The sequence below is a fragment of the Mandrillus leucophaeus genome, unplaced genomic scaffold (genome assembly GCF_000951045.1).
Source record: "Mandrillus leucophaeus isolate KB7577 unplaced genomic scaffold, Mleu.le_1.0 Scaffold88, whole genome shotgun sequence".
Taxonomy (NCBI): domain Eukaryota; kingdom Metazoa; phylum Chordata; class Mammalia; order Primates; family Cercopithecidae; genus Mandrillus; species Mandrillus leucophaeus.
Window position 1 is genome coordinate 3,352,950 of NW_012109585.1, and position 25,211 is coordinate 3,378,160.

Here is a 25,211-nt window from a genome sequence, read left to right on the forward strand (position 1 = left end):
AGTAGCTGGGACTACAGGCACCCGCCACCATGCCCGGCTAATTTCGTTTTTGTATTTTTAGTAGAGACGGGGTCTCACCGTGTTAGCCAGGATGGCCTCCATCTGCTGACTTCGAGATCCGTCCCCCTCGGCCTTCCAAAGTGCTGGGATTACAGGCGTGAGCTATCGCGCTCGGCCTCTTTTTTTTTTTTTTTTAACTTAATAGTTTAAGCAGGCTGGGCATGGTGGCTTGCACCTGTAATCACAGCACTTTGGGAGGACAAGGAAGGAGGATCACTTGAGGCCAGGTGTTCGAGATCTGCCTGGGCAACATGGCAAAACCGCGTCGCTATTAGAAATACAAAAATTAGCCGCGCGTGGTGCCACGCGCCTGTAGTCCCAGCTACCCAGGAGGCTGAGATGGGAGGATGGCTTGAGCCCAGGAGGCTGCAGTGAGCCAAAATCACGCTACTGCATTCCATGGACAGCAAAATACCCTATCCCTCACCCCCCTCAAAAAAAAAATACAAAAAAAAAAAGTTTATGCAAATTAATAAGCAATTTTGCAGAGGATATAGCAAAAAAAAATTTTTTTAAGAACAAGAGTCCATTTAACTTCAACTTAGCAGTTGTTAGCGGTCCATCCATATGGACCTAGAAAAAATAAAGCATTTTGCCTCAAAGTAGCCCAAAATTCCTGGGCTTCTGTTCTTCCCATTTGCCCGCTTGACAAAATGTAACCATTTCGCCGGGCGCTGTGGCTCACGCCTGTAATCCCAGCACTTTGGATGAGGCGGGTGGATCAATTGAGGCCAGGAGTTCAAGACCAGCCTGGCCAAAATGGTGAAACCCCGTCTCTACTAAAAATACAAAAACAGCCGGGCATGGTGGTGCGTGCCTGTAATCCCAGCTACTGAGGAAACTGAGGTAGGAGAATCGCTTGAACCCGGGAGGCGGAGGTTGCAGTGAGCTGAGATTGCAGCACTGCACTCCAGCCTGGCGACAAGCCAGACTCCATCTCAAAAAAAAAAAAAAAATGTAACCATTTCAAATGCAAAACTCGGAATCACACTGGGGGCCCTGATCAAATGTCACTGGTCCTAAATAATTAAAAGTTGTATTTCCAACGTTTACATTGAGTGTTTATGATCATGAAAACTACTACTCAGATTTGTTCATTAAAGAAAGAACTGAAAAATGAACCGGTGGATGTGAGTTAACAAGTGAACCTTCATAATTTTCAGTAAATTTACTTTCATCGTTTTCCTTCCTTAATACCACTGTATGAAACTGTGGCATCTCGGATATAGTCACTGGCCAGGCAGAATGGCTCATGCCTGTAATTCCAACACTTTGAGAGGCTGAGGCGGGCAGATCACTTGAGCCCAGAAGTTTGAGACTAGGCTGGGCAACATGGTGAAACCCCGTCGCTACAAAAAAATATAAAAATTACTCGCGCATGGTGGCACATGCCTGTAGTCCCAGCTACTGAGGAAACTGAGGCAGGAGAATCTCTTGAACCTGGGAGGCAGAGGTTGCAAGATCGGGCCACTGCACTCCAGCCTGGGAGACAAGAGCGAAACTTCATTTCAAAAAAATAAAATAAATTTGATCATTCAGATCTAGTCAAAAAAGCAAACAGCAGATGCTAGGGCCCAGGGAAATGATGATGTCCACTGATAGGGGCTGTGAATTGTCTGCCCACACATGTAGCTCGCCAATTAATAGGATTTAAGTCCCTTAGCAAAGATTTACTGGCCACATCCTCTGTGGTGGACACCATGCTTAGCTTGGGCTGTTTAGCTGGTCTTTGGTTACTTCTTTCCCCCTTTCACTTTCCCTCAACACTACTGGTGTTTTTTGTTTTTTCTGATTTTGGGGGTTTTTTTTGAGAAATTATCTTGCTCTGTCACCCAGGCTGCAGTGCAGTGACACCATCACGGCTCACTGAAGCAGTCCGCCCACCACAGCCTCCCAAAGTGCTAGGATTCCAGGCATGAGCCCCCGCACCTGGCAGCACCAGTGTTTCGAGGCTGATCCTCTCTATACTTGAACCTCCTCTCCAGGGAATGGCTCTGCTCCACATTTCCCTCCAGGGGAACCCCATGTAGCTGGGCCATGGTGCAGAGGCAGGGCAGGGTGCCATCCCACGTAAAGGTTTTGGAGTAAATTTAAAGCCTGGTCCAGCCACTGGAAGCTGCATGAACGAAAGCAAGTTATTGAGAGCCTCAGGTTTTTTCTTTTGCTTTAAGACAGGGTCTCAATCCTGATTGCCTAGGCTGGAGTGCAGTGGCATGATTACAGCTCACTGCAGCCTCAACCTCCTGGGTGATTCTCCCACCTCAGCTCCCCAAGTAGCTGGGACTACAGGGACGCACCACCACGCCCAGCTAATTTTTTGTATTTTTAGTAAAGACGGGGTTTCGCCATGTTAACCAGCCTACTCTTGAACTCCTGAGACTCAAGCAATCCACCTGCCTCAGCTTCCCAAAGTACTGGGATTATAGGCGTGAGCTACTGTGCCAAGCCAGTTTATTCTTTAAAATGAGGATATTAAACAAAATAGCATATGTAAAGCATCTAAAACAGTACTTGGCACTCACACAGTAATAAAGATTATTATAAGAGGTGGACTCATCAAAGTTTTCCTTGCATTTGTATTTATAAGTACACACGTGAAGATTCAAATCCCAGCTTCATCAACTTACAATCTGTGTAACCTGGGCAAGTTATCTAACTCTCTATGCCTCAATTTGCTCATTTGTAAAATAGAAATAATGGGCCATTCTGAGATATGGTCCCCTCCTGCCAGCGACCACCCCAACCACAGCTGTTGGCAACATGACACATAAAAGTTGTAAACTCCCATTCATTATAACACTCTAAGAAGGAGACTCATCTGAGGTTTTATTTCTATAGAATTTAGGGTGCCTCATGAAATAAACGTGCAACTACTCTAAAACCCTGGAAACAATTAGTATAAAAGTAATTTATGATGCGGTAATTAGCTGTCATATCTGAATTTAAGGGATCTTTTAGAAACAGCTTTTCAAAAAGTTTGTTTAGGCCAGGCGCAGTGGCTCACACCTTTAATCCCAACACTTTTGGGAGACTGAGGCAGGTGGATCACCTGAGGTCAGGAGTTTGAGACCAGCCTGGACAACATGGCAAAACCCTGTCTCTTCTAAAAATAGAAAAATTAGCTGGGTGTGATGGCGCATGCTTGGAGTCCCAGCTACTCAGGAGGCTGAGGCTGGAGAATTGCTAGAACCCGGGAGGGAGAGGTTGCAGTGAGCCGAGATTGCACCATTGCACTCCAGCCTGGGTGACAGAGCAAGACGTCATCTTAAAAAATAAAAAAAAAAATTTTTTAAATTAAAAAAAAAAAGTTTGTTTAAATTACATGTTGTCTCTCTACTAAATGTGTCTTGAACTAGACTAGAATCAACTTGTGGGCAAGAAGAGTGTTCTATACTTTAATACTTCTTTTTTTTGATACGGAGTTTCGCTCTTGTTGCACAGGCTGGAGTGCAGTGGCATGATCTCGGCTCACTGCAACCTCTGCCTCCGGGGTTCAAGTGATTCTCCTGCCTCAGCTTCCCAAGTAGCTGGGATTACAGGCACCTGCCACCACACCCAGCTAATATTTTGTATTTTTAGTAGGGACGGGGTTTCACCAAGTTGGCCAGGCTGGTCTCAAAACTCCTGACCTCAAGTGATCCTCCCACCTTAGCCTCCCAAAGTGCTGGGATTACAGGTGTCAGCCACTGCGCCAAGCCTGCTGCGAACATTTTAAGGTTCAATTAATGCATGCTGGTTAGATAACTATGATTAAAATGTATACATTAGCATAGAACTGATAATAATTGAGCTTTAGTTACAGCATTTCCTTTCTCCTAACATCTCCCTTACCCAGAAACAACTTAAAACACTTCAAATTTTTTGAGTGAAAGTAGAGATCACAAACATCAAGGTATTTGATTCTTTTATTTTCCATCACTTGCTACTTGAGGGGGTCACACTAACCAATTCTCGTTACATACTTTCCTGCTATGGACTCTGGAAGAAAAATTGCAAAGAAACAGAAAACTAACCTTCTTAAACATATATAAGAAATCAAGGGTTTCCTAAAACTATTATCTGAGAGTCCTATTTTTGCCTTCTGTATAGTAAGCACGTCATTCTACTCACTGTTCTACCAGAATACATCTTCACATTTCAAACTGGATTACTTTTCAAATACTGGATTAAGTTCATGCAGTAAAAACAAGAATACTCCACTCTATTGAATATTTTTGCATTTGCTTATTGCAATACTAGTTAAAACACCAGTTTATAATTTTTTTATACATTCAGTTGTTCAACAAATGATTCTTTTAATCTGACTGAAGTTTCAAGTCAACACATCACTGGAGAAAATGTATGAAACTGTAGCACTAATTTCTGAAACGAAGGATTGAAGTTCCTCTTTCCAACTTCTTTCAGTCCATCACTACTCCACATGTTCCTGCTCTTGTCCTGGAATTAGCCACCGAATACTCTCAGTTCGAATGGTAGCATACATAATAAAACTAATTAAAAAGAATAAGGAAAATACAAGCAACCAGTCCACACTTTTTATCAAAGTGCTGGGAAGAGGGCCTATTTGGTCAGCTTGAGTAACCACCACATTCTTCTTGGCTTCTATACCTGAAAGAAAAATCACTGGTTTCAAATCAGACAGAGAAAGCACCCACCACAGACTTTTTCTCAAGTATTATGTGTGGTATGCAAAATGACATGCAGTCCTAAAATAAGCACTGCCACTAGTATATATATTAATATCTGCGATGGATTTCACTTGCCTGTCAGTATAATTTGTAAGTTGCCTTTCTCCCCACCGCATCAAAGGATCAGGAATCCATTCAGCTATTCACAACTAAAACACTAGAATTTCTGTGAACTCATCAGCAGTTTATTACTCAATGTGTTTATAAGAGTTGTCTTTTGGTGTCTTTTGAGACCAAAGTTCAGTAAGTAACTAGTAAAACTCCTCTCAGGCGTCTACAGAATGTTTTCACAGGTTAAGTAATGCTAAATACAAAATGTTTTTTGTTTTGTTTTTTTGAGACAGAGTCTTGCTCTGTCACCCTGGCTGGAGTGCAGTGGCACGATCCTTGGCTCACTGCAAGCTCCGCCTCCTGGGTTCAAGCGATTCTCCTGCCTCAGCCTCCCAAGTAGCTAGGATTTGGCTAATTTTTTTGTATTTTTAGTAGAGATGGGGTTTCACCACGTTGGCCAGGTTGGTCTTGAACTTCAGACCTCAGTTGATCCGCCCACCTCAGTCTCCCAAAGTGTTGGGATTACAGGCGTGAGCCACCGCACCCGGCCCCAAAATGCTTTTAATAATTTACTGAAAGAACTGTTATAACAGCAAGCCACCACTGGGAACAGGGATTACCAAAGATGCTCTGACTCCCAGATTTGTGTTCTAGGTTTTCTTAGAGCATTGAACAAAATGGCTTCCTCTCCACACATCAATCGAAATGACAATCAGGGATCCATGACAAGACTTGGACTAGCTAACCACCTTGTAATATCCTACTTTTACTCCTATCAGCCAACTCAGCTCTTTTTTCTTTAGTGTTAGCTAAAATGATTATATGCACCTTAATATATATGCAATGTGTGTTATAGTTTGTATTTATTTCCAGGGAGTACACTTTGGGAAGAGTAGGATGCTCACAAGTGAGACAGTGAGGCTTTAGAGGAATGAACTTTTCCAATGGAGGTAATTTTTTCAATTTACAGTGCTTTACAATGTTTTACAAATAAAAAATAAGGCCATATGTTTTGGCAAATATTAAGGAATTAAGATAGCATCTACAAATGGATTAATAAATGGAACAGTAGCAGCAAAGAAAATGAACAAAACATAACCATACATGATAATGCAGGTGCATCTCACAAGCATACCATTGCATGAAAAAATCAGACACAAAAGAAAAATATCCTGTATGTCTCCATTAATACGAAGTCCAAAACAAGTTAACACTGTCTATGATATTAGGAGTCAAGACTGTGGTTATCTTGGGGAAGGCAGAAGCAGTGGTGCTGAAGGGAGGCTGGTAATGTCCTGTTTCTTTTTTTTTTTTTTGAGACAGAGTCTCACTCTGTCAAGCAGGCTGGAATGCAGTACTGCGATCTCAACTCACTGCAGCCTCTGCCTCCTGGACTCAAGCAATTTTCATGCCTCAAGACTCCCGAGTAGCTGGGACTACAAGCACCCACCACCATGCCCAGCTAGTTTTTGTATTTTTAGAAGAGACACGGTTTCGCCATGTTGGCCAGGCTGATCTCGAACTCCTGGCCTCAAGTGATCCGCCCACACAGGCTTCCCAAAGTCTTGGGTTTACAGGCATAAACCAATGTTCTGTTTCTTGATCAGAGTGGTTACCCAGGGTATTCACTTTGTGAAAATTCATCACCCTGTACACTCATGATTTATGCATACCTTTGTGTAAATATTAAGTGAAAAATGTGCGTTAAAAGTTATAAGTAAAGTGTATGGTATGTGAATTATATTTCAATAAAACTTGTTTTAAAGTGTCTATAATAGGCCAGGCATGGTGGCTCACACCTGTAATCCCAGCATTCTGGGAGGCCGAGGCAGGCAGATCACTTGAGGTTAGGAGTGCAGGCCCGGCCTGGCCAAGGTGGTGAAACCCTGTCTCTACTAAAAATATAAAAATTAGCCAGGTGTGGTGGTGCCCACCTATAATCCCAGCTACTAGGAAGGCTAAGGCAGGAGAATCGTTTTAACCCAGGGGGCAGAGGTTGCAGTGAGCTGAGATTGTGCCACTGCACTCCAGTCTGGGTGACGGAGCGAGATTCCATCTCAATCAATCAATAAAGTATCTATAAGAGACCGGGCACAGTGGCTCACACCTGTAGTCTCAGCACTTTGGGAGGCAGAGGCGGGTGGATCACTTGAGACCAGGAGATTGAGACCAGCCTGGCCAACAAGGCGAAACCCTGTCTTTACTAAAAATACATAAATTAGCTGGGCATGGTGGTACACAACTGTAATCCCAACTACTCAGGAGGCCGAGGCACACAAATCACTTGAACCTAGGAGGGGGAGGCTGCAGTGAGCCGAGATCACACCACTGCACTCCAGCCTGGGCAACAAAGACTCTGCCTCAAAAAAAAAGAAAAAAGGCGGGGCGCGGTGGCTCACGCCTGTAATCCCAGCACCTTGGGAGGCCAAGGCGGGTGGATCACGAGGTCAGGAGATTGAGACCATCCTGGCTAACATGGTGAAACACCATCTCTACTAAAAAGACAAAAAATTATCTGGGCGAGGTGGTGGGCGCCTGTAGTCCCAGCTACTCGGGAGGCTGAGGCAGGAGAATGGCATGAACCCAGGAGGTGGAGCTTGCAGTGAGCTGAGATCGTGCCACTGCACTCCAGCCTGGGCGACAGAGGGAGACTCCGTCTCAAAAAAGAAAAAAAAAGTTGGGGGGGAAGTGTCTATAATAATTAAAATTACCTATTCATGTTAAGCTTCATACTGATTGGGAAGTATTTAACAGGATTATAACAGTTCATTAGAAGAGCGGTTTTACAACTCAAAGTCAGTCTTGAATCCTTCACTTAAGGATTATAGCAGATCAGAACCCACAGAAGGCACAGACCCCCAGCAATAGAATATCTTCTTCCTTAGCACATTACTTCCACATACCTGTCTGATTAAAAATGAAGATTTTCAGTGTTTCCAGTGTTCGATCTGTATGATTAAATCTAGCCATTGGTTTAGCTCCTTGAAATAATAAAATATTAGGAACAGCTACGGTGCCAAACCTGGTAGAAAGGCTACAAGAGAAAGAAGTAAAAAAACCTGAATTTATTATTAATAGAGGGCTTTCTCATACGATTACCATCTCAGAATGGACAAAAATAAATGAGGAAGTTGCATGTGACCTACAGAGATTTCTGACACTTGAAACTTTCGGCTTTTTCATTTGTTTCTGACCTCTTTGCTTATGGGTCATGGCTGGGGGCACTCCTTTTCTGCAATCTGAGTTGCCTTCAATTACAATATGGATCTACCCATGGCACAATTATTCCACTAGTTAAGTTCATGTCTACAGAAACCAGACCAGAAAACTCTAATTCATGGACAAAGCACACTCTGTCAATTTACTTGTCAGAAAAAATTTCCAACTCTTCAGAATGCCCATCCCTGTCCCTCAAAAAAAGATCAACTTACAGTAGGCAATTAGTTTGGTAAGCTGGCACAAAGGAGTACATGACCTAACAAACACACCAGGATGTTCACAATTAGGGCAGGATGACTTCTTTGGAAGTAATATAACTGAGGGGGCTTATTTCACCTTTACATAATATAGACTAGTGGTGATAAGCTCCCAAGTCAAAACACTCGGGGTTGAAGCCTCAGTTCTGCCACTGAACCAGTGTGAACTCTGGCAGATTATTTAACCTCGCTAAGCCTCAGTTTTCCACATTAGTAAAATAGTAATATTGTATAACCAGGATTTTTTTCTTTTGTATACATGCTGTAACTTAAATATTAACATAAGAAGCAAACATGTCCCAGCCCATATAATAAGCGCAAGAGCCTTAGTCTCCATAATTAAGGCGCCACACCAGGTACAACATGGAGCTGAAGGAAAAAAGAAGAAAGCAGGTTGGGGAGGGAGTTGTGGGAGAGGCAGGAGGGACAGTGTGAGACCCAGAACCAAAGAGCACTGAGTATGCCTGGGGGCAGTGGAGGCCCCACCAAAGCTGGACACTGACGTGATCTGTCCTTCCAATCAGTCTGCTCCCTTGGGCCCGGTCACTTAGATATCACCCAGAAGCCTATATGAAAATTACTCATTTGTTGAGCCACTTCTTTCTTCATAAACAGTTTCAGGTAAACATTGGCAATTATATTCCCACAACGAAAATCAGTGGAATACAATTTTTTTTTTTGTTTTTTGAGACAGGGTCTCACTCTGTCGCCCAGGCTGGAGTACAGTCTCACTCTGTCGCCCAGGCTGGAGTACAGTGGCAGGATCATGGCTCACTGTGATCTTGACCTCCCCAGGCTCAGGCAATCCTTCCATCTCAGCCTCCCAAGTAGCTGGGGTACCACAGGTATGTGCCACCATCCTCAGTCAATTTTTTGTATTTTTTTTTTGTAGAGATGGGGTTCTGCCATGTTGTCCAGGCTGGTCTCAAACTCTTGGGCTCAAGTGATCCTTCTACCTCGGCCTCTCAAAGTGATGGGATTACAGGTGTGAGCCACTGCACCTGGCCTCAAGTACAGAGTAACAGAAGTTTACTCAACTTCATTTTACCGCCAATTGACCATTTTTCAGATGTTCTAGATTTATTTACACACAACCTCCTTGTTGAGGCTGACCTGCTAAGAAGCATCTGATCTGGAAGAGAAGAACAGTTTATAACTCATGCACAATCGCAGCACTTAGGAGAAACATACCATCTCAACAAAGTTCTCTGTAACTTACTTTACTAAACATGTAAAAAAGACAGACCTCGGCCAGGCACAGTGGCTCACGCCTATAATCCCAGCACTTTGGGAGGCCGAGGCGGGCGGATCACGAGGTCAGGAGTTTGAGACCAGCCTGGCCAACATGGTGAAACCCTGTCTCTTCTAAAAATACAAAATTAGCCAGGCATTGGGGCAGGTGCCTATAATCCCAGCTACTCAGGAGGCTGAGGCAGGAGAATCACTTGAACCCAGGAGGCGGAGGTTGCAGTGAGCCAAGATCACACCACTACACTCCAGCCTGGGAGACAGAGAAGGATTCCACCTCAAAAAAAAAAAAAAAAAAGACAAGCCTGTCTAGGCTAGTCTAGGCAGCCTAGGACTACTGCATGGCTGTAGTCCTACTACTCAGGAGGTTAAGTCAGGAGGATCCCTTGAGCCCAGGAGTTCAAAGCCAGCCTGGACAAAAACCCAGTGATTGATACACAAGAAATATAAAACAAAGGTAAATGTCATGTTAAAGAGCTAAATTAATTCATTACTTGATCGAGTGCCTACTACAGAACATGACTGCAAGAATAAGTACGGAGGAAAGAAAGAAGGAAAGAGGAAAAGGGAAAAGAAGGAAAGAAAAAGAAAAAGAAAGGAAGAAATCCTGAGTAGACACAAAACAGGGGTGCTGGGAATTAGGCACTTGGGATGGGGATTGAACCTGCGCGTTAAAGTCACAAAGGAATATCCCACTGTGATAGCAATTGTGCTGATTCAGTCTGGCTACAGCCCTCAAGTCTTCTGGCCCCTCCCCTGCCATCAGGTGCTATCACCTGCCACCTTTAAATCCACCACACAGAGAACAGCCCACTTTCTTTAAAGGGCCTCCACAAAGTGACAGCTCCCTCAGGAGTATGTCAATCCTCAATATTCACTCTTGCCTTGCCTTCAATCCCAGGACAAAGCTCATGCCCCCCTCCTCTGCTTCTAACTTAACTAATTAGGACCTCCAATAACTGCAACCATCAGGCAGGAGGATGGATGTAAACCCCACCCACGGAAGATACCTGCTGTGCTGAGATGCATCCAGTGCCAAAAAGTGAAGAGCTGGAAATGCCCGGGGCAGAGAGTTAAAGTGAGGGGCCAAACTGGCAGAAAAGCGGCACCACGGGGTGTAAAACAGGACTAGAGTACAGTCACTACCGTTTGGGTTCAGAAAATCCATAAGGTCCTGTGGTAAAAGAAACAAGCATTAAAGTCAGCAGTAAAAGTACATTTTTCTGAAAGGATACCCAAGAAACAGGACACACTGCTGCTCCAGGGAGAGAAACGGGTGGGTGGGAGCAGCGAGAGGAGGGACCCTCAGGAAACTTTTGGATTTTGAACCATATGAATCCAGGAATCAGCAAAAAAGTACGATCAAAAACTACCACTTTTTTTAAGTCTTGCTGAATTAAGCAGAAAGTTTTAAACTTTCCTCTGCACTTTCCTAATATTACAACAGTTATTTTAATATTTTTCATAATTCATCATTTCAAATACAGGCATACCTCATTTGACTGCATTTCACTCCACTGCACTTTGCAGACATTGTATTTTTTGCAGATTGAAGGTTTGTGGCAACTCTGCATCGAGTAAGTTTTCAAATAGCATGTGCTCAATTTTGTGTCTGTGTCACATTTTGGTAATTCTTGCAATATTTCAAAGTTTTTCATTATTATTATATCTGTTATGGTGATCTATGATCAGTATCTTTGATGTTACTGTTGTCACTGTTTTGGGGTGCCACAAGCTGTACCCATAGAAGATAGTGAACTTTATCAATAAATGTCTAGTTCTGACTGCTCCACCGACCAGCTGTTCCACATCTCTCTCCCTCTCCTCTGGCCTCTCCCTCAGACATAACAATATTGAAATTAGATGAATTAATAACCCTGCAGTGGCCTCTGTTTAAGTGAAAGGAAGAGTTGCACAGCTCTCATTTTAAATCAAAGCCAAAAATGATTGATTAAGCTTAGTGAGGAAGCCATGTCGAATGCCAACACAGGATACAGGCTGAAAGCTAGGCCTCTTACACCAAACAGCCACGTTATAAATGCAAAGGAAAAGTTTTTAAAGGAAGTTAATGTGCTCCTCCATCCAGTGCAGTGACCTCTGATGCTTCAAAATAAAAATAAAAATAAGTGCTACTCAGTGAATACACAAATGATAAGAAAGCAAAACAGCGTTATTGCTCATATGGAGAAAATCTTAATGCCATGGATAAAGATCAAACCAGTTACAACATTTAAGCCAAAGCCTAAATCCAGAGCAAGGCCCTCTCTTCAATTCTACAAAGGCTGAGAGAAGTGAGGAAGCTGCAGAGGAAAAGTCTGAAGTTAGCTGGGGTTGGCTCATGAGGTTTGAGAAAGAAGCTGTCTCTAGAACATAAAAGTGCAAGGTGAGGCAGCAAGTGCTGATAGAGAAGCTACAACATAGTAACATCAAAGACCAATGAAAAAAAAAAAGAGAGAGAAGCTGCAACAACTTACCCAGAACATCTAGCTAAGAGAATTGATGAAGGTGGCTATACTCAACAACCAATTTTCATGTAGATAAAACAGCCTTCTATCGGAATAAGATGGCTTCTAAGACTTTCATAGCTAGACAAGAGATGTCAATGCCTGGCTTCAAAGGACAGGCGGACTCTTTTTAGAGGCCAATGCAGCTGGTGTCTTATTTATTTATTTGACAATAAGTCTTATTTATTTATTTATTTGACAAGGTCTTTCTCTGTCACCCAGGCTGGAGTACAGTAGCATAATCATGGCTCACGGCAGCCTCAACCTCCTGGGTTCAAGCAATCCTGCCTCAGTCTCCCAAGTAGCTGGTGCCCACCACCACGCGTGGCAAATTTTTGTACTTTTTGTAGAGACAGGGTTTCACCATGTTCCCCAGGCTGGTCTGGAACTCCTCGGTTTAAGCAATCCACCCACCTTGGCCTCTGAAAGTACTGGGATTACAGGTATGAGCAACCGCAGGGCCAATGCTCACTGCTCATTGCCCATTCTGAAAATTCTAGGGCCTTTAAAAATTATGCTAAATTTACTTTGCCAGTGCTCTAGAAAAGGAACAACAAAGCCTGGATGACAATATATCTGTTTACAGCATGGTTTCCTGAGTATTTTAGGCCCACTGTTGAGACCTACTGCTCAGAAAAAAAGATTCCTTTCAAAATATTATACTCATTGACAATGCATCTGGTCACCCAAGAGTTCTGGTGGAGATGCACAAGGAGATGAATGTTGTTTTCAGGCCTGCTAACACAGTATCCATTCTGCAGCCCACAAATCAAGGGGGTATTTCAACTTTTAACTCTTATTATTTAAGAAATATATTTCATAAGGCTATAGTTGCCATAGATAGCAATTCCTCTGATGGATTTGGGCAAAATAAACTGAAAACCTTTTGGAAATGATTTACCATTCTAGATGACTTTTAAAATATTTGTGATTCATGGGAGGTGGTCAAAATAGCAACATTAACAGGCATTTGGAATAAGCTGACTCCAACCCTCATGGATGACGTTGAGGAGTTCAAGACTTCAATGGAGGGTGGAATTGCAGATGTGATAGAAATAGCAAGAAAACTAGGATTAGAAATCTCATGATAAAACTTGAAGAGATGAGGAGTTGCTTTTTATGGATAAAAAAAGAAAGTAGTTTTTTGAGATGGAATCTACGCCTGGTGAAGATGCTGTGAACACTGTTGAAATGACGACAAAGGATTTACAATATTCCATAAACTTAGCTGATAATGCAGTCGCAGGGTTTGAGAGGATTGACTCCAAATTTGAAAGAAATTCTACTGTGGGTAAAATGCTATCAAACAGCATTGCATGCTACAGAGAATTCTTTTGTGAAAGAAGAATCAATCAGTGTGGCAAACTTCAATGTTGTCTTAAGAAACTGTGGGCCACAGGCCAGGCGTGGTGGCTCCTGCCTATAATCCCAGCACTTTGGAAGGCCAAGGTGGGCAGATCACTTGAGGTCAGGAGTTCGAGACCAGCCTGGCCAACATGGTGAAACCCTGTCTCTACTAAAAATACAAAAATTAGCTGGGTATGTGGTGCACACCTCTAATCCCAGCTACTTGGCGAGAGGTTGCAGTGGGAGAATAGCTCGAACCTGGTAGACGGAGGTTGCAGTGAGCTGAGATCAGGCCACTGCACTCCCGCCTGGGTGACACAGTGAGACTCCATCTCAAAAAAAAAAAAAGAAAAGAAAAAGAAAAAGAAAGAGAGAAACTGTGGACCAGGCATGGTGGTTCACAACTCACAACACTTTGAGAAGCCAAGACAGGAGGATCACTTGAGCCCAGGAGTTTGCGACCAGCCTATGCAACATAGTTTGACCTCATCTCTACAGAAAAAAGAAAAAAATTAGCCAGGTATGGTGGCACATGCCTGTATTCCCAGCTACTCGGGAGGCTGAGCTGGGAGGATCACTTGAGCCTGGGAGGTCAAAGCTGCAGTGAGCCATGGTCTCACCACTGCACTCCAGCCTGGGTGACAGAGCAATACTCTTGTCTCAAAGAAATTGCCAGAGCCACCCCAACCCTCAGTAACTACCATCAGTCAGCAGCCATCAACATCAAGGCAAGACCCTCTACCAGCAAAAAGATTACAACTCACTGAAGGCTCAAGTGATCGTTAGCATTTTTTAGCAGTATTTTTAAATTAAGGTATATACATTTTTTAAACATAATGCTACTGCATACTTAATAAACTACAATATAGTATGACTTCTGTATGCACTGGGAAACCAAAAAACTCATGTGATTTGCTACACTTCGATATTTACTTTATCACAGTGGTCTGGAACCAAACCTGCAGTATCTTTGAGGAATGCCTGCACTAAGTACTCACACGGTCCGGGCAATTGCCCCCATCTTTGAATTGTGCATCTCAAACCATCTAAAATGGAATTATTAGAGGACTATGATCTCAGATTCAAACTATCATCTCAGCAGAGCTAAGTCTGAACTAAGCAGTCATATCGATGTATTTGGCCAAAGGTTAGATCAATTAAAGAGCACACTGTTCTAGCAAGCCGCAGTGTCTCACATCTGTAATCCCAACACTCTGGGAGGCCAAAGTGGGCAAATCAGTTGAAGTCAGGAGTTTGAGACCAGCCTGGCCAACATGGTAAAACCTCATTTCCACTAAAAATACAAAAATTAGCCAGGCGTGGTGGCATGTGCCCATAATCCCAGCTACTCGGGAGGCTGAGGCAGTAGAACCACTTGAACCCAGGAGGCAGAGGTCGTAGTGAACCCAGATCCTCCCATTGCACTCCAGCCTGGGTGACAGAGAGAGACTCTGTCTCAAAAAAAGAAAAAGAGTACACCATCCCTGCCACCACCTGTTTAATCCATAACTCAGATTGTTTAAACTGCTCTCCCCAGTCATGTGAGTGACACCTGTGAGAGTCCCACAGACCGCAGCATCTACAGGCACTCAAGAGTGGATGCAAAGCCAGCGCCAAGCAGTGCCCTTGGAGGAGCTTTGTGCACTAAAGGTGCTGTGCCCTCATTGACAACAAGCAATCACAGCTCTTAGAGTCAGGATTTACCTGTCTTACATAAGCAGTGTGAATGCATCCTACCCTTCTGTTTTCGGAACCACCCCACAGAAACTGTCAGTCATTGATGAAAGAGAAACTTTTCATCAATATAACATATTTTCCAGGGGCATTACTAAATAATGGTAAATTATCATTTTACTAATCCAGATATGTTTAAGTTGCCTGTATAATAAATAAATACTTCATTTAGAAGAAGAAAAATGGCCGGGCCTGGTGGCTCATGCCTGTAGTTCCAGCACTTTGGGAAGCCGAGGTGGGTGGATTACCTGAGGTCAGGAGTTTGAGACCAGCGTGGCCAACATGGTGAAACCCATTTCTACTAAAAATACAAAATTAGCCAGACATGGTGGTGCATGCTTGTAATCCCAGCTATACGGGAGACTGAGGCAGGAAAATCATTTGAACTCAGGAGGCGGAAGTTGCAGTGAGCCAAGATCATGCCATTGCACTCCAGCCTAGGTGACAAGATCAAAACTCTGTCTCAAAAAGAAAAAAAATGCTATGATTTTGGTGCCAAGCAACGATCTGTCCACTGGGATTTTTATCGTGAGGTTTGGTGGTGGGACTAGCCCAAAGATAACTAGGTTTAGGCCACCTGAAAAGCATAATCAACACTAGTTATATCTCCTCGTTTCCCTATAAACATCACAGAGGGCAAAGTCGATTTTCACTAAAGCAGCCATTAAATGCTATCTCGCTTACAATATGATCAAGATCATGACTTTCCATTTCAAAGTTGATAGGGTATTAATCATAAAATAAATGTACTGAAAAGGAGAAAAGCACTAAATAATGTTTCCTTACCTGTGACATATTTAAAATTTTCAGAGTGAAATTTTCTAATCCAGTAACGTTTCTCTCCTCACAGTTCACCTTTGGGGATTTCAGACTTTCAGTGTTATTGGAGTCCTCTGTCGGGGCTGCGTCCGATTCCGCCACTTCTGGCTCTGTGTAATACTCCTCTTCTCTATCCGGGAAGTGTGCTCCAGCACCATCCAAAGAGAAAAGGCTCTCTCGGAGGTTGCACCTTGAGTCCTCCTCTCCTCCAGCGCCACAGGTGCCGCCGCTAGGCTCTGAACTCACTTTGTCCTCAGCTTCCCCAGGAATCACAGACAGCATCACCATGTGATCGCCTTGAGTGTCCAGCCCCAGCACCGCATTGGCCTCTTCTGCCGCCCTGTCCTGGCCCATCGGGTCATGTAGGAGCTCCTCCTCACCCAGGTACACAGCCCCCACCTGAAGAGGGTGAGCAGGCTGCTCCTCTGACCATAAGCGACCACTTTCCTCTGCAACTAAAACATGCCAGCACATTCAGAGTCATACTTGACTTCAAAACAAATGAACCCCAAAGAATTATAGTTCCCCTCCAACATGAAATTTTCCCCTCTGGAGACAAAAAGGTCTCCTTTCGTTAAACTATCAGAGAGCTACCCACCATTTCCCAGGTTAGGAAGAAGGTCATGAGCAGGTACTATTAATAGATTAATGAATGTCAAAGAAGGCCAGGCACGGTGGCTCACGCCTGTAATCCTAGCACTTTGGGAGGTCCCAAGGCAGGCGGATCACTTGAGGTCAGGACTTCAAGACTAGCTTGGCCAACATGGGGAAACCCTGTCTCTATTAAAAATGCAAAAATTAGCTGGGCATGGTGGCAGGCACCTGTAATCCCAGCTACTAGGGAGGCTGAGGTAAGGGGATTGCTTGAACCTAGGAGGCGGAGGTTGCAGTGAGCCAAGACTGTGCCACTGCACTCCAGTCTGGGTGACAGAGAAAGACTCCGTCTCAAAAAACAAACAAACAAAATAATGACTGTCAAATAATAGACACACAGCTCTGCCCTAAACTTGCTGCTTGCCATGTGGATCATAGCCAAAAACATCCCAGTTAGATATCTAATTAGGAAAATAGAATATAAACACTTACATTTTTTGATAAGATTTTCATTTGTTTGATAGTATCCAAGAAAATGATCATAGTTTTATGCAAGATTCTACTAGAGCAAAGCATCTTTGCACACATTATAACCGTTCTGTGAGATGGGCAAGACAAGGGTTATCAAGCTCACTGAACAGGTAACTAGGCAAGGCACAGAGAGGCTCAGCACAGTGTCCGATGGCACACAGATAGTAAGCAGCAAAGCCAAGTCTGGGAGCAAAGTCTTCTGGCTGCTACTCCAGAACGAGCCGTAGGCCCCCTGCCATGATACCTCAGGGATGCTGAGCCACAATGCCTGAAGAACTGCTCAAGCTACACAGCAGCTCCTTCCTGAGGTAGCCTCTGACAACTGGACTCTGCTCTCCTGCCTGCTACCCTTGGGAGTGCTGGGAGATGGGTTTGGCAGCAGCAGGAGGAAGAAGAGAACTTTCTCCCACTTTGGAGCTAGAAGGTGGATCTTGAGCATAATGCTCAGATAAGGGAAGAGTCCCAGGCAGTCTCATACATCCATTTACCCATCTCCACTCAGCTCCGTAGCAATGCCTCCTGCCCTCCAACTCTTACCAACTCAACACCAGCTGCCAGACTTTGTGCCGGGGACCAACCAGCAGAAACCAATGAGGCCAGCAGCCCTCAGGAAACCTCACTATGTGGTTAGGAAACCACCGGCTGGGTGATGGGCTCTGCGTGCCAAAAGCATGTCACTGGAGTGTCAGTGACCAACTGACTTCAAAGTTGGGAAGGTCTGGGGGCTTCCTAAGGTATGACATTTGTATAAGATCTCAAAGAATATCCCTGTAGAGTTTTTTGTTGTTGCTGATGCATAATAGATGTACATAGTTTCAAAGCACATGTGATAATCAATATATTCATGCAATTTGTAAAGATCAGATCCATGCATTGGGGATATCCATCACCTTAAATATTTGTCTTTTCTTCATGCTAGAATCATTCAAATTCTTCTCTTCTAGCTATTCTGAAATATACAATAGGCTACTATGAGCTACAGTTACCCAACGGATCTACCTCGCACTAGGGCATAGAGCTCTGTGGATTCATTCAGAGATTCAAAAACATTATCTGGGAATTCTGCTTCTGGCCAAGATGGAATAACAAGAACCAGATTTACCTTCCCTACTGAAACAACCAAATAAATAGATAATATATATAAAACAACAGTTTCAGGAAATTAGTTATCAGGCAACAGAGGATAGTGACATCCGAGAAACAGGCGACAAATGAAGAGAACCCTACAACTGCTCCAACTTACTGCCTTGACGGCGTTCCCACTGTGGCTCAAGGAGGGGAAATACCGGCAGAGCCCAGCAGACTCTCCCAGTTGAAGCGATGGAGCTAAGAGTCCAAGGAGACCAAGAAGCAATAGTTTGCAAAACAGAATACTGCAGATGAGAGAGCTATATAGAGAGGGGACTCCAGAGATCTGTAGAGGCCCCCTGCTAAGTATACAGCAGGGTACTGGTCAGCACATGCATGTGAGTAAACTACCCAATGCCAGAGAAAGAACTATCAGAAAGGATGAGAAGGAACAGTATCCAACATTCACTCAGAGCAGGGAATGGTATCTCTTCTTACCAGCTAGACTGGAAAACTTCGTAATTCACAGGGCACTGAGTAGAGTATACAAAAGGCCCTGCCTCAGTAGTGGGACACTATTAACCCTAAAGAAAATACAGCTTGCTTGCTTAAAAGCAAAACCTGAAAGAATCAAGCTGTTCTCAAGTAACTTAATTGTACCCCAGAACAAAGCTCGAGAATATATATAGGGGGCCAGGCACGGTGGCTCACGCCTGTAGTCCCAGCAATTTGGGAGGCCAAGATGCGTGGATCACCTGAGGTCAGGAGTTTGAGACCAGCTTGACCAACATGGTGAAACTCCGTCTGACCAACATGGTGAAACCCCGTCTCTACTAAAATATTAAAAATTAGCCATGCGTGGTGGCGGGCACCTGTAATTTCAGCTACTCAGGACGCTAAGGCAGGAGAATCGCTTGAACCCAGGAGGTAGAGGTTGCAGTGAGCAGAAATCGTGCCATTGCACTCCAGCCTGGACAGCAAGAGCAAAACTCTGTCTCAGAGAAAAAAAAAAAGAATATGTATAGGGAATCTAAAATATCCAGCATTCAAGAAAGTAAAATTCATGCCTGGCATCCAATAAAAACTTATCAGACATATAAAGAAGCAGGCAAATAGGACACATAATGAGAAAAATCAATCAAGCAACACTGACCCAGAACTTGCACCCATGTCAGAATTAGCAGACGAGGATATTAAAACAATAATTATAACTGTATTACGTTCAAAAAGTAAAGTAGATATCAAGATATAAGATATTAAAAAATATAAAATCTACCTGGGAGGCAGAGGTTGCAGTGAGCCGAGATCAAGCCATCGCACTCCAGCCTGGGCAAAAGAGTGAGACCCTGTCTCAAAAAAATAACTAAATAAAAATAAAAACCATCAAACTGTACCTTTTTTTTTTTCTTTTTGAGACTGAGTCTCGCTCTGTTGTCCAGGTTGGAGTGCAGTGGCATGATCTCAGCTCACTGCAGCCTCCGCCTCCCAGGTTCAAGCAATTCTCCCACCTCAGCCTCCCAAGTAGCTAGGATTACAGGCGTGAGCCACTGCACCCGGCTAATTATTATGTATTTTTGCTAGAGACGGGATTTTGCCATGTTGGCCAGGCTGGTCTCAAACTCCTGGCCTCAAGTGATCTACCCGCCTCAGCCTCCCAAATTCTGGGATTATAGGCACGATCCACTGCGCCCATCCCAAATCATACTTTTAAAGATGTAAACTACAGTAACTACATTGTCTGAGATGAAAACTGCACTGTATGAGATTAATGGCAAATTAGACAATGCAGAAGAAAATAGTCAACTTGAAGACAGCAACAGAACCTATCCAAAATGAAACACACAGGAAAAAAAAAGAATGGAAAGAAATTAAGAGCATCAGTGGGCTGTAGGACAATTTCAAGCGGCCTAATGTACAGATAACTGGAGTACTGGCAAGAGAATAGAATGGAGGAACAGAAAAATATTTGAAGAAATCATAGCCAAAAACTTTCCAAACTTGGTAAAAACTATAAATCCACAGATCCAAGAAACTCAACAAAACCCAAACTCAATGAACTACAACAAAGCACATCACAATCAAATTGCTCAAAACCAGTTACAAAGAAAAAAATCTTAAAAGCAGCCAGAGGGGGGCAAAAAAAAACATCATGTAGCGAGGAACAAAGGACAACAACAGGTTTCTCACTGAAAACAAAGCAAGCCAGAGCGGCATCTCTGACTACAAAAACTACAATGTCTGAGATGAAAAAAAAACTGCACTGCATGAGATTAATGGCAAATTAGACATCAGAGAAGAAAAAACCTATAAATCTAGAATTCTGTATACGGAAAAAATATCTTTCAAAAACAAAGGTGGCATACGTCAGTAATCCCAGCTACTCAGGAGGCTGAGGCAGGAGAATCACTTAGATCCAGGAGACAGAGGTTGCAGTGAGCCGAGAGATTGTGCCACTGCACTCCAGCCGGGGCAACAGAGTGAGACTCCGTCTCAAAAAAAAAAAAAGAAAAAAAAAATTCTTTTGGCTGGGCACAGTGGCTCACACCTGTAATCCCAGCACTTTGGGAGACCGAGGTGGGTGGATCACTTGAGGTCAGGAGTTCCAGAACAGCCTAGCCAACATGGTGAAACCCCGTATCTACTAACAATACAAAAAAAAATTAGCCAGGCATAGTAGCGGGCGCCTGTAATCCCAACTACTTGGGAGGCTGAGTCAAGAGAATCGCTTCAACCGGTGAGGCAGAGGTTGCAGTGACCTGAGATAGTGCCACTGCACTCCAACCTCGGCTACAAGCGAGACTCCATCTCAAAAAAAAAAAAAAAGGTGAAATAAATACTTCTTCACGTCTTCAGACATACAAAAGCTGAAAGAATTCATTACCAGCAAACCCAAAAATCTTCAAGAATCTTCAATCTTCAATCTTGTCGTTTACCAGCAAACAACAAAAATCTTCAAGGAAGTCCTTCAAGCAGAAGAAAAATGTTAACAGTTGGAAATATGGATCCACATAAAGAAATAGAGAACCCAAAATGGTAACTACATGGATAAATATACACAATTCTTTCCAAAAATCTAGCTACAAAGGAGGGGAGGAAGGTAGGGTAGATTCGCTACAGGCAGGGAAGACTAAGCGAGGTTTCTATTTCGGTATTCGGAACATAGGGGCAATTTGAGGATACACAAAGCGGATGAGAAAGCAGGTAAGAAGGGGCCGGGTGCGGTGACTCACGCCAGTAATCCCAGTACTTTGGGAGGCCAAGGAGGGCGGATCCCTTGAGGTCAGGAGTTCGAGACCAGCTTGGCCAACATGGTGAAACCCCATCTGTACTAAAAATACAAAAATTAGCCAGGCATAGTGGCATGCACCTGTAATCCCAGCTACTTGGGAGGCTGAGGCAGGAGAATCACTTGAACTTGGAAGGCTGAGGCTGCAGTGAGCTGAGAGTCACACCACTGCACTCCACCTGGGCAACAGAGCGAGACTCTGTATCCAAAAAAAAGAAAGCAGGTAAGAAGGGAGAGGTGGTAATGGAGGTTACATAGGACAGAGTTTAGGACTTGGGCAGCAAAGTGAGTCTTTAGCAGAAGGTCAAGCACTTCTGTGACTACAATCCAGAGAAAGGGCTGGGTGCCTGGGAAGGGAGCTTTGCCAATTCGGTGGAGGGGCGGGATCACATTGGCGGTATTTCTATAGCCTTTTATTTCTTTAAGAGCATCAGTGGGCTGTAGGACAATTTCAAGCGGCCTAATGTACAGATAACTGGAGTACTGGCAAGAGAATAGAATGGAGGAACAGAAAAATATTTGAAGAAATCATAGCCAAAAACTTTCCAAACTTGGTAAAAACTATAAATCCACAGATCCAAGAAACTCAACAAAACCCAAACTCAATGAACTACAACAAAGCACATCACAATCAAATTGCTCAAAACCAGTTACAAAGAAAAAAATCTTAAAAGCAGCCAGAGGGGGGCAAAAAAAAACATCATGTAGCGAGGAACAAAGGACAACAACAGGTTTCTCACTGAAAACAAAGCAAGCCAGAGCGGCATCTCTGACTACAAAAACTACAATGTCTGAGATGAAAAAAAAACTGCACTGCATGAGATTAATGGCAAATTAGACATCAGAGAAGAAAAAACCTATAAATCTAGAATTCTGTATACGGAAAAAATATCTTTCAAAAACAAAGGTGGCATACGTCAGTAATCCCAGCTACTCAGGAGGCTGAGGCAGGAGAATCACTTAGATCCAGGAGACAGAGGTTGCAGTGAGCCGAGAGATTGTGCCACTGCACTCCAGCCGGGGCAACAGAGTGAGACTCCGTCTCAAAAAAAAAAAAAGAAAAAAAAAATTCTTTTGGCTGGGCACAGTGGCTCACACCTGTAATCCCAGCACTTTGGGAGACCGAGGTGGGTGGATCACTTGAGGTCAGGAGTTCCAGAACAGCCTAATATGGTGAAACCCCGTATCTACTAACAATACAAAAAAAAATTAGCCAGGCATAGTAGCGGGCACCTGTAATCCCAACTACTTGGGAGGCTGAGTCAAGAGAATCGCTTCAACCGGTGAGGCAGAGGTTGCAGTGACCTGAGATAGTGCCACTGCACTCCAACCTCGGCTACAAGCGAGACTCCATCTCAAAAAAAAAAAAAAAGGTGAAATAAATACTTCTTCACGTCTTCAGACATACAAAAGCTGAAAGAATTCATTACCAGCAAACCCAAAAATCTTCAAGAATCTTCAATCTTCAATCTTGTCGTTTACCAGCAAACAACAAAAATCTTCAAGGAAGTCCTTCAAGCAGAAGAAAAATGTTAACAGTTGGAAATATGGATCCACATAAAGAAATAGAGAACCCAAAATGGTAACTACATGGATAAATATACACAATTCTTTCCAAAAATCTAGCTACAAAGGAGGGGAGGAAGGTAGGGTAGATTCGCTACAGGCAGGGAAGACTAAGCGAGGTTTCTATTACGGTATTCGGAACATAGGGGCAATTTGAGGATACACAAAGCGGATGAGAAAGCAGGTAAGAAGGGGCCGGGTGCGGTGACTCACGCCAGTAATCCCAGTACTTTGGGAGGCCAAGGAGGGCGGATCCCTTGAGGTCAGGAGTTCGAGACCAGCTTGGCCAACATGGTGAAACCCCATCTGTACTAAAAATACAAAAATTAGCCAGGCATAGTGGCATGCACCTGTAATCCCAGCTACTTGGGAGGCTGAGGCAGGAGAATCACTTGAACTTGGAAGGCTGAGGCTGCAGTGAGCTGAGAGTCACACCACTGCACTCCACCTGGGCAACAGAGCGAGACTCTGTATCCAAAAAAAAGAAAGCAGGTAAGAAGGGAGAGGTGGTAATGGAGGTTACATAGGACAGAGTTTAGGACTTGGGCAGCAAAGTGAGTCTTTAGCAGAAGGTCAAGCACTTCTGTGACTACAATCCAGAGAAAGGGCTGGGTGCCTGGGAAGGGAGCTTTGCCAATTCGGTGGAAGGGCGGGATCACATTGGCGGTATTTCTATAGCCTTTTATTTCTGTAGCCTTTGGTTAATGAGTGTGTATTGCCTGTATGATCAGAAGAAAAAACAAACACACATGTTTTCTGTGTCATCCACAAGACAAAGCAGGAAATGAAGCCAGAGAGGCTAAGAGTCTGGAAAAGAAAGGATGCCAGGTTTGGGGTCCAACCCTACTCCCAAACACGGCAGCTCTACAGATTTGCTCTTGCTACCTAGTCAACGTTCTAGGTTCCACAAGTAAATGAAGAATGCCAAAACGAAGAACCTCAAGAGAAAAAAATGAGGGCACAAGTTATAATCTGGTTCTCTCTGATCACCCTCAGATAGCCCCTGCACAAAATCAAAATGGAGTGTAAGTGGTGCATGGAGCTGGTATTTTAAGTTCAAGAGTGTTGTCCCCTCCATCCCCCTGCACCTTGTAAAAATATTTAAGTACACAGTACAGATTAGGAACAAAAAAACTTATGCCTTCAGGTACCAGTGTTTTCATTTAGGAATTAGGAAGCAAAGAAACACTGAATTATTCCACAAGAAGATAAAAATGTCATACTATATGACAGCCATTGAACCCTCCCATGCTAATGTGCCTTTCTTTTTTGTTTTTTCTTTGAGACGGAGTCTTGCTCTGTTGCCCAGGCTGGAGCGCAGTGGCACGATCTCAGCTCACTGCAGCCTCCATCTCCTGGGTTGAAGCGATTCTCCTGCCTCAGCCTCCCAAAGAGCTGGGATTACAGATGCGCACCACCACACCCGGCTACTTTATTTTTAGTAGAGATGGGGTTTCACCATGTTGGCCAGACTGGTCTCACACTTTTGGCCTCAAATAATCCACCCACCTTGGCCTCCCAATGTGCTGGAACTACAGGCGTGAGTCACTGCGCCCAACTGGTAATGTGCCTTTTAAGAGACTGCAGTTTGAGCTATACATAAAGTGATAATTATTGCACCACTGGCAGCAAAGAAGTTGTCTGGACAAGTGTGAGGGCACCATGCCAACTCTGCCAGGGAGCCCTAGCCTAGGTCAGCACCTTCACACCCTTCCAGCTTTTCTCAGAAGGCTCTTTACCAGCTGCAGGTGTTTTCACAATGGCTTCTCGCAGGAAAGCCAAATGAGGAGGGACCAAAAACAGCCAGGGGTTGGAGGGACAGCAATCCATATTTTCCATAGGCAATACTGTGTGCTCATTTAGCAAATGGAGACAATACCACCAAGATGTAGAAAATTCCAAGGCTACTGTGAAGATTAAATGAGAAAAGATGTGTATGGTTCCTGTAGGTTAAGCACTCCATAAATGGCTGTGGTGATGATGATGATGATGACGACGACGACTGGTGCTTACAATTCAAAGAGATGGAAAGGCACAATAACACAATAACTAAGTTCTATTAATTCACCTGCAGGCCAGGCTTGCTGGTTCATACCTGTAATCCTAACACTTTGGGAGGCCAAGGCGGGCAGATCACTTGAGGTCAGGAGTTCGAGACCAGCCTGGCCAACATGGTGAAACCCCATCTCTACTAAAAAATACAAAAATTAGGCCAGGCGCGGTGGCTCACGCCTGTAAT

General features: G+C 43.8%; 1 protein-coding gene across 1 annotated transcript in view; it reads right to left on the reverse strand.

Moving 5' to 3' along the window:
• Positions 1-2,622: 2,622 nt before the first annotated feature.
• The window catches only part of TXNDC15 (thioredoxin domain containing 15), a 27,402-nt gene continuing 4,813 nt past the window's right edge, over positions 2,623-25,211 (reverse strand). Inside the window, exons 2-6 of the mRNA XM_011969200.1 lie at positions 15,895-16,382; positions 10,534-10,697; positions 7,703-7,833; positions 3,758-4,668; positions 2,623-3,134 (exon numbers count right to left, since the gene is read on the reverse strand). Of these exons, the coding sequence (XP_011824590.1) occupies positions 4,472-4,668; positions 7,703-7,833; positions 10,534-10,697; positions 15,895-16,382 (980 nt within the window). The 3' untranslated portion in view covers positions 2,623-3,134; positions 3,758-4,471. The remainder of the gene's footprint in view (positions 3,135-3,757; positions 4,669-7,702; positions 7,834-10,533; positions 10,698-15,894; positions 16,383-25,211) is intronic.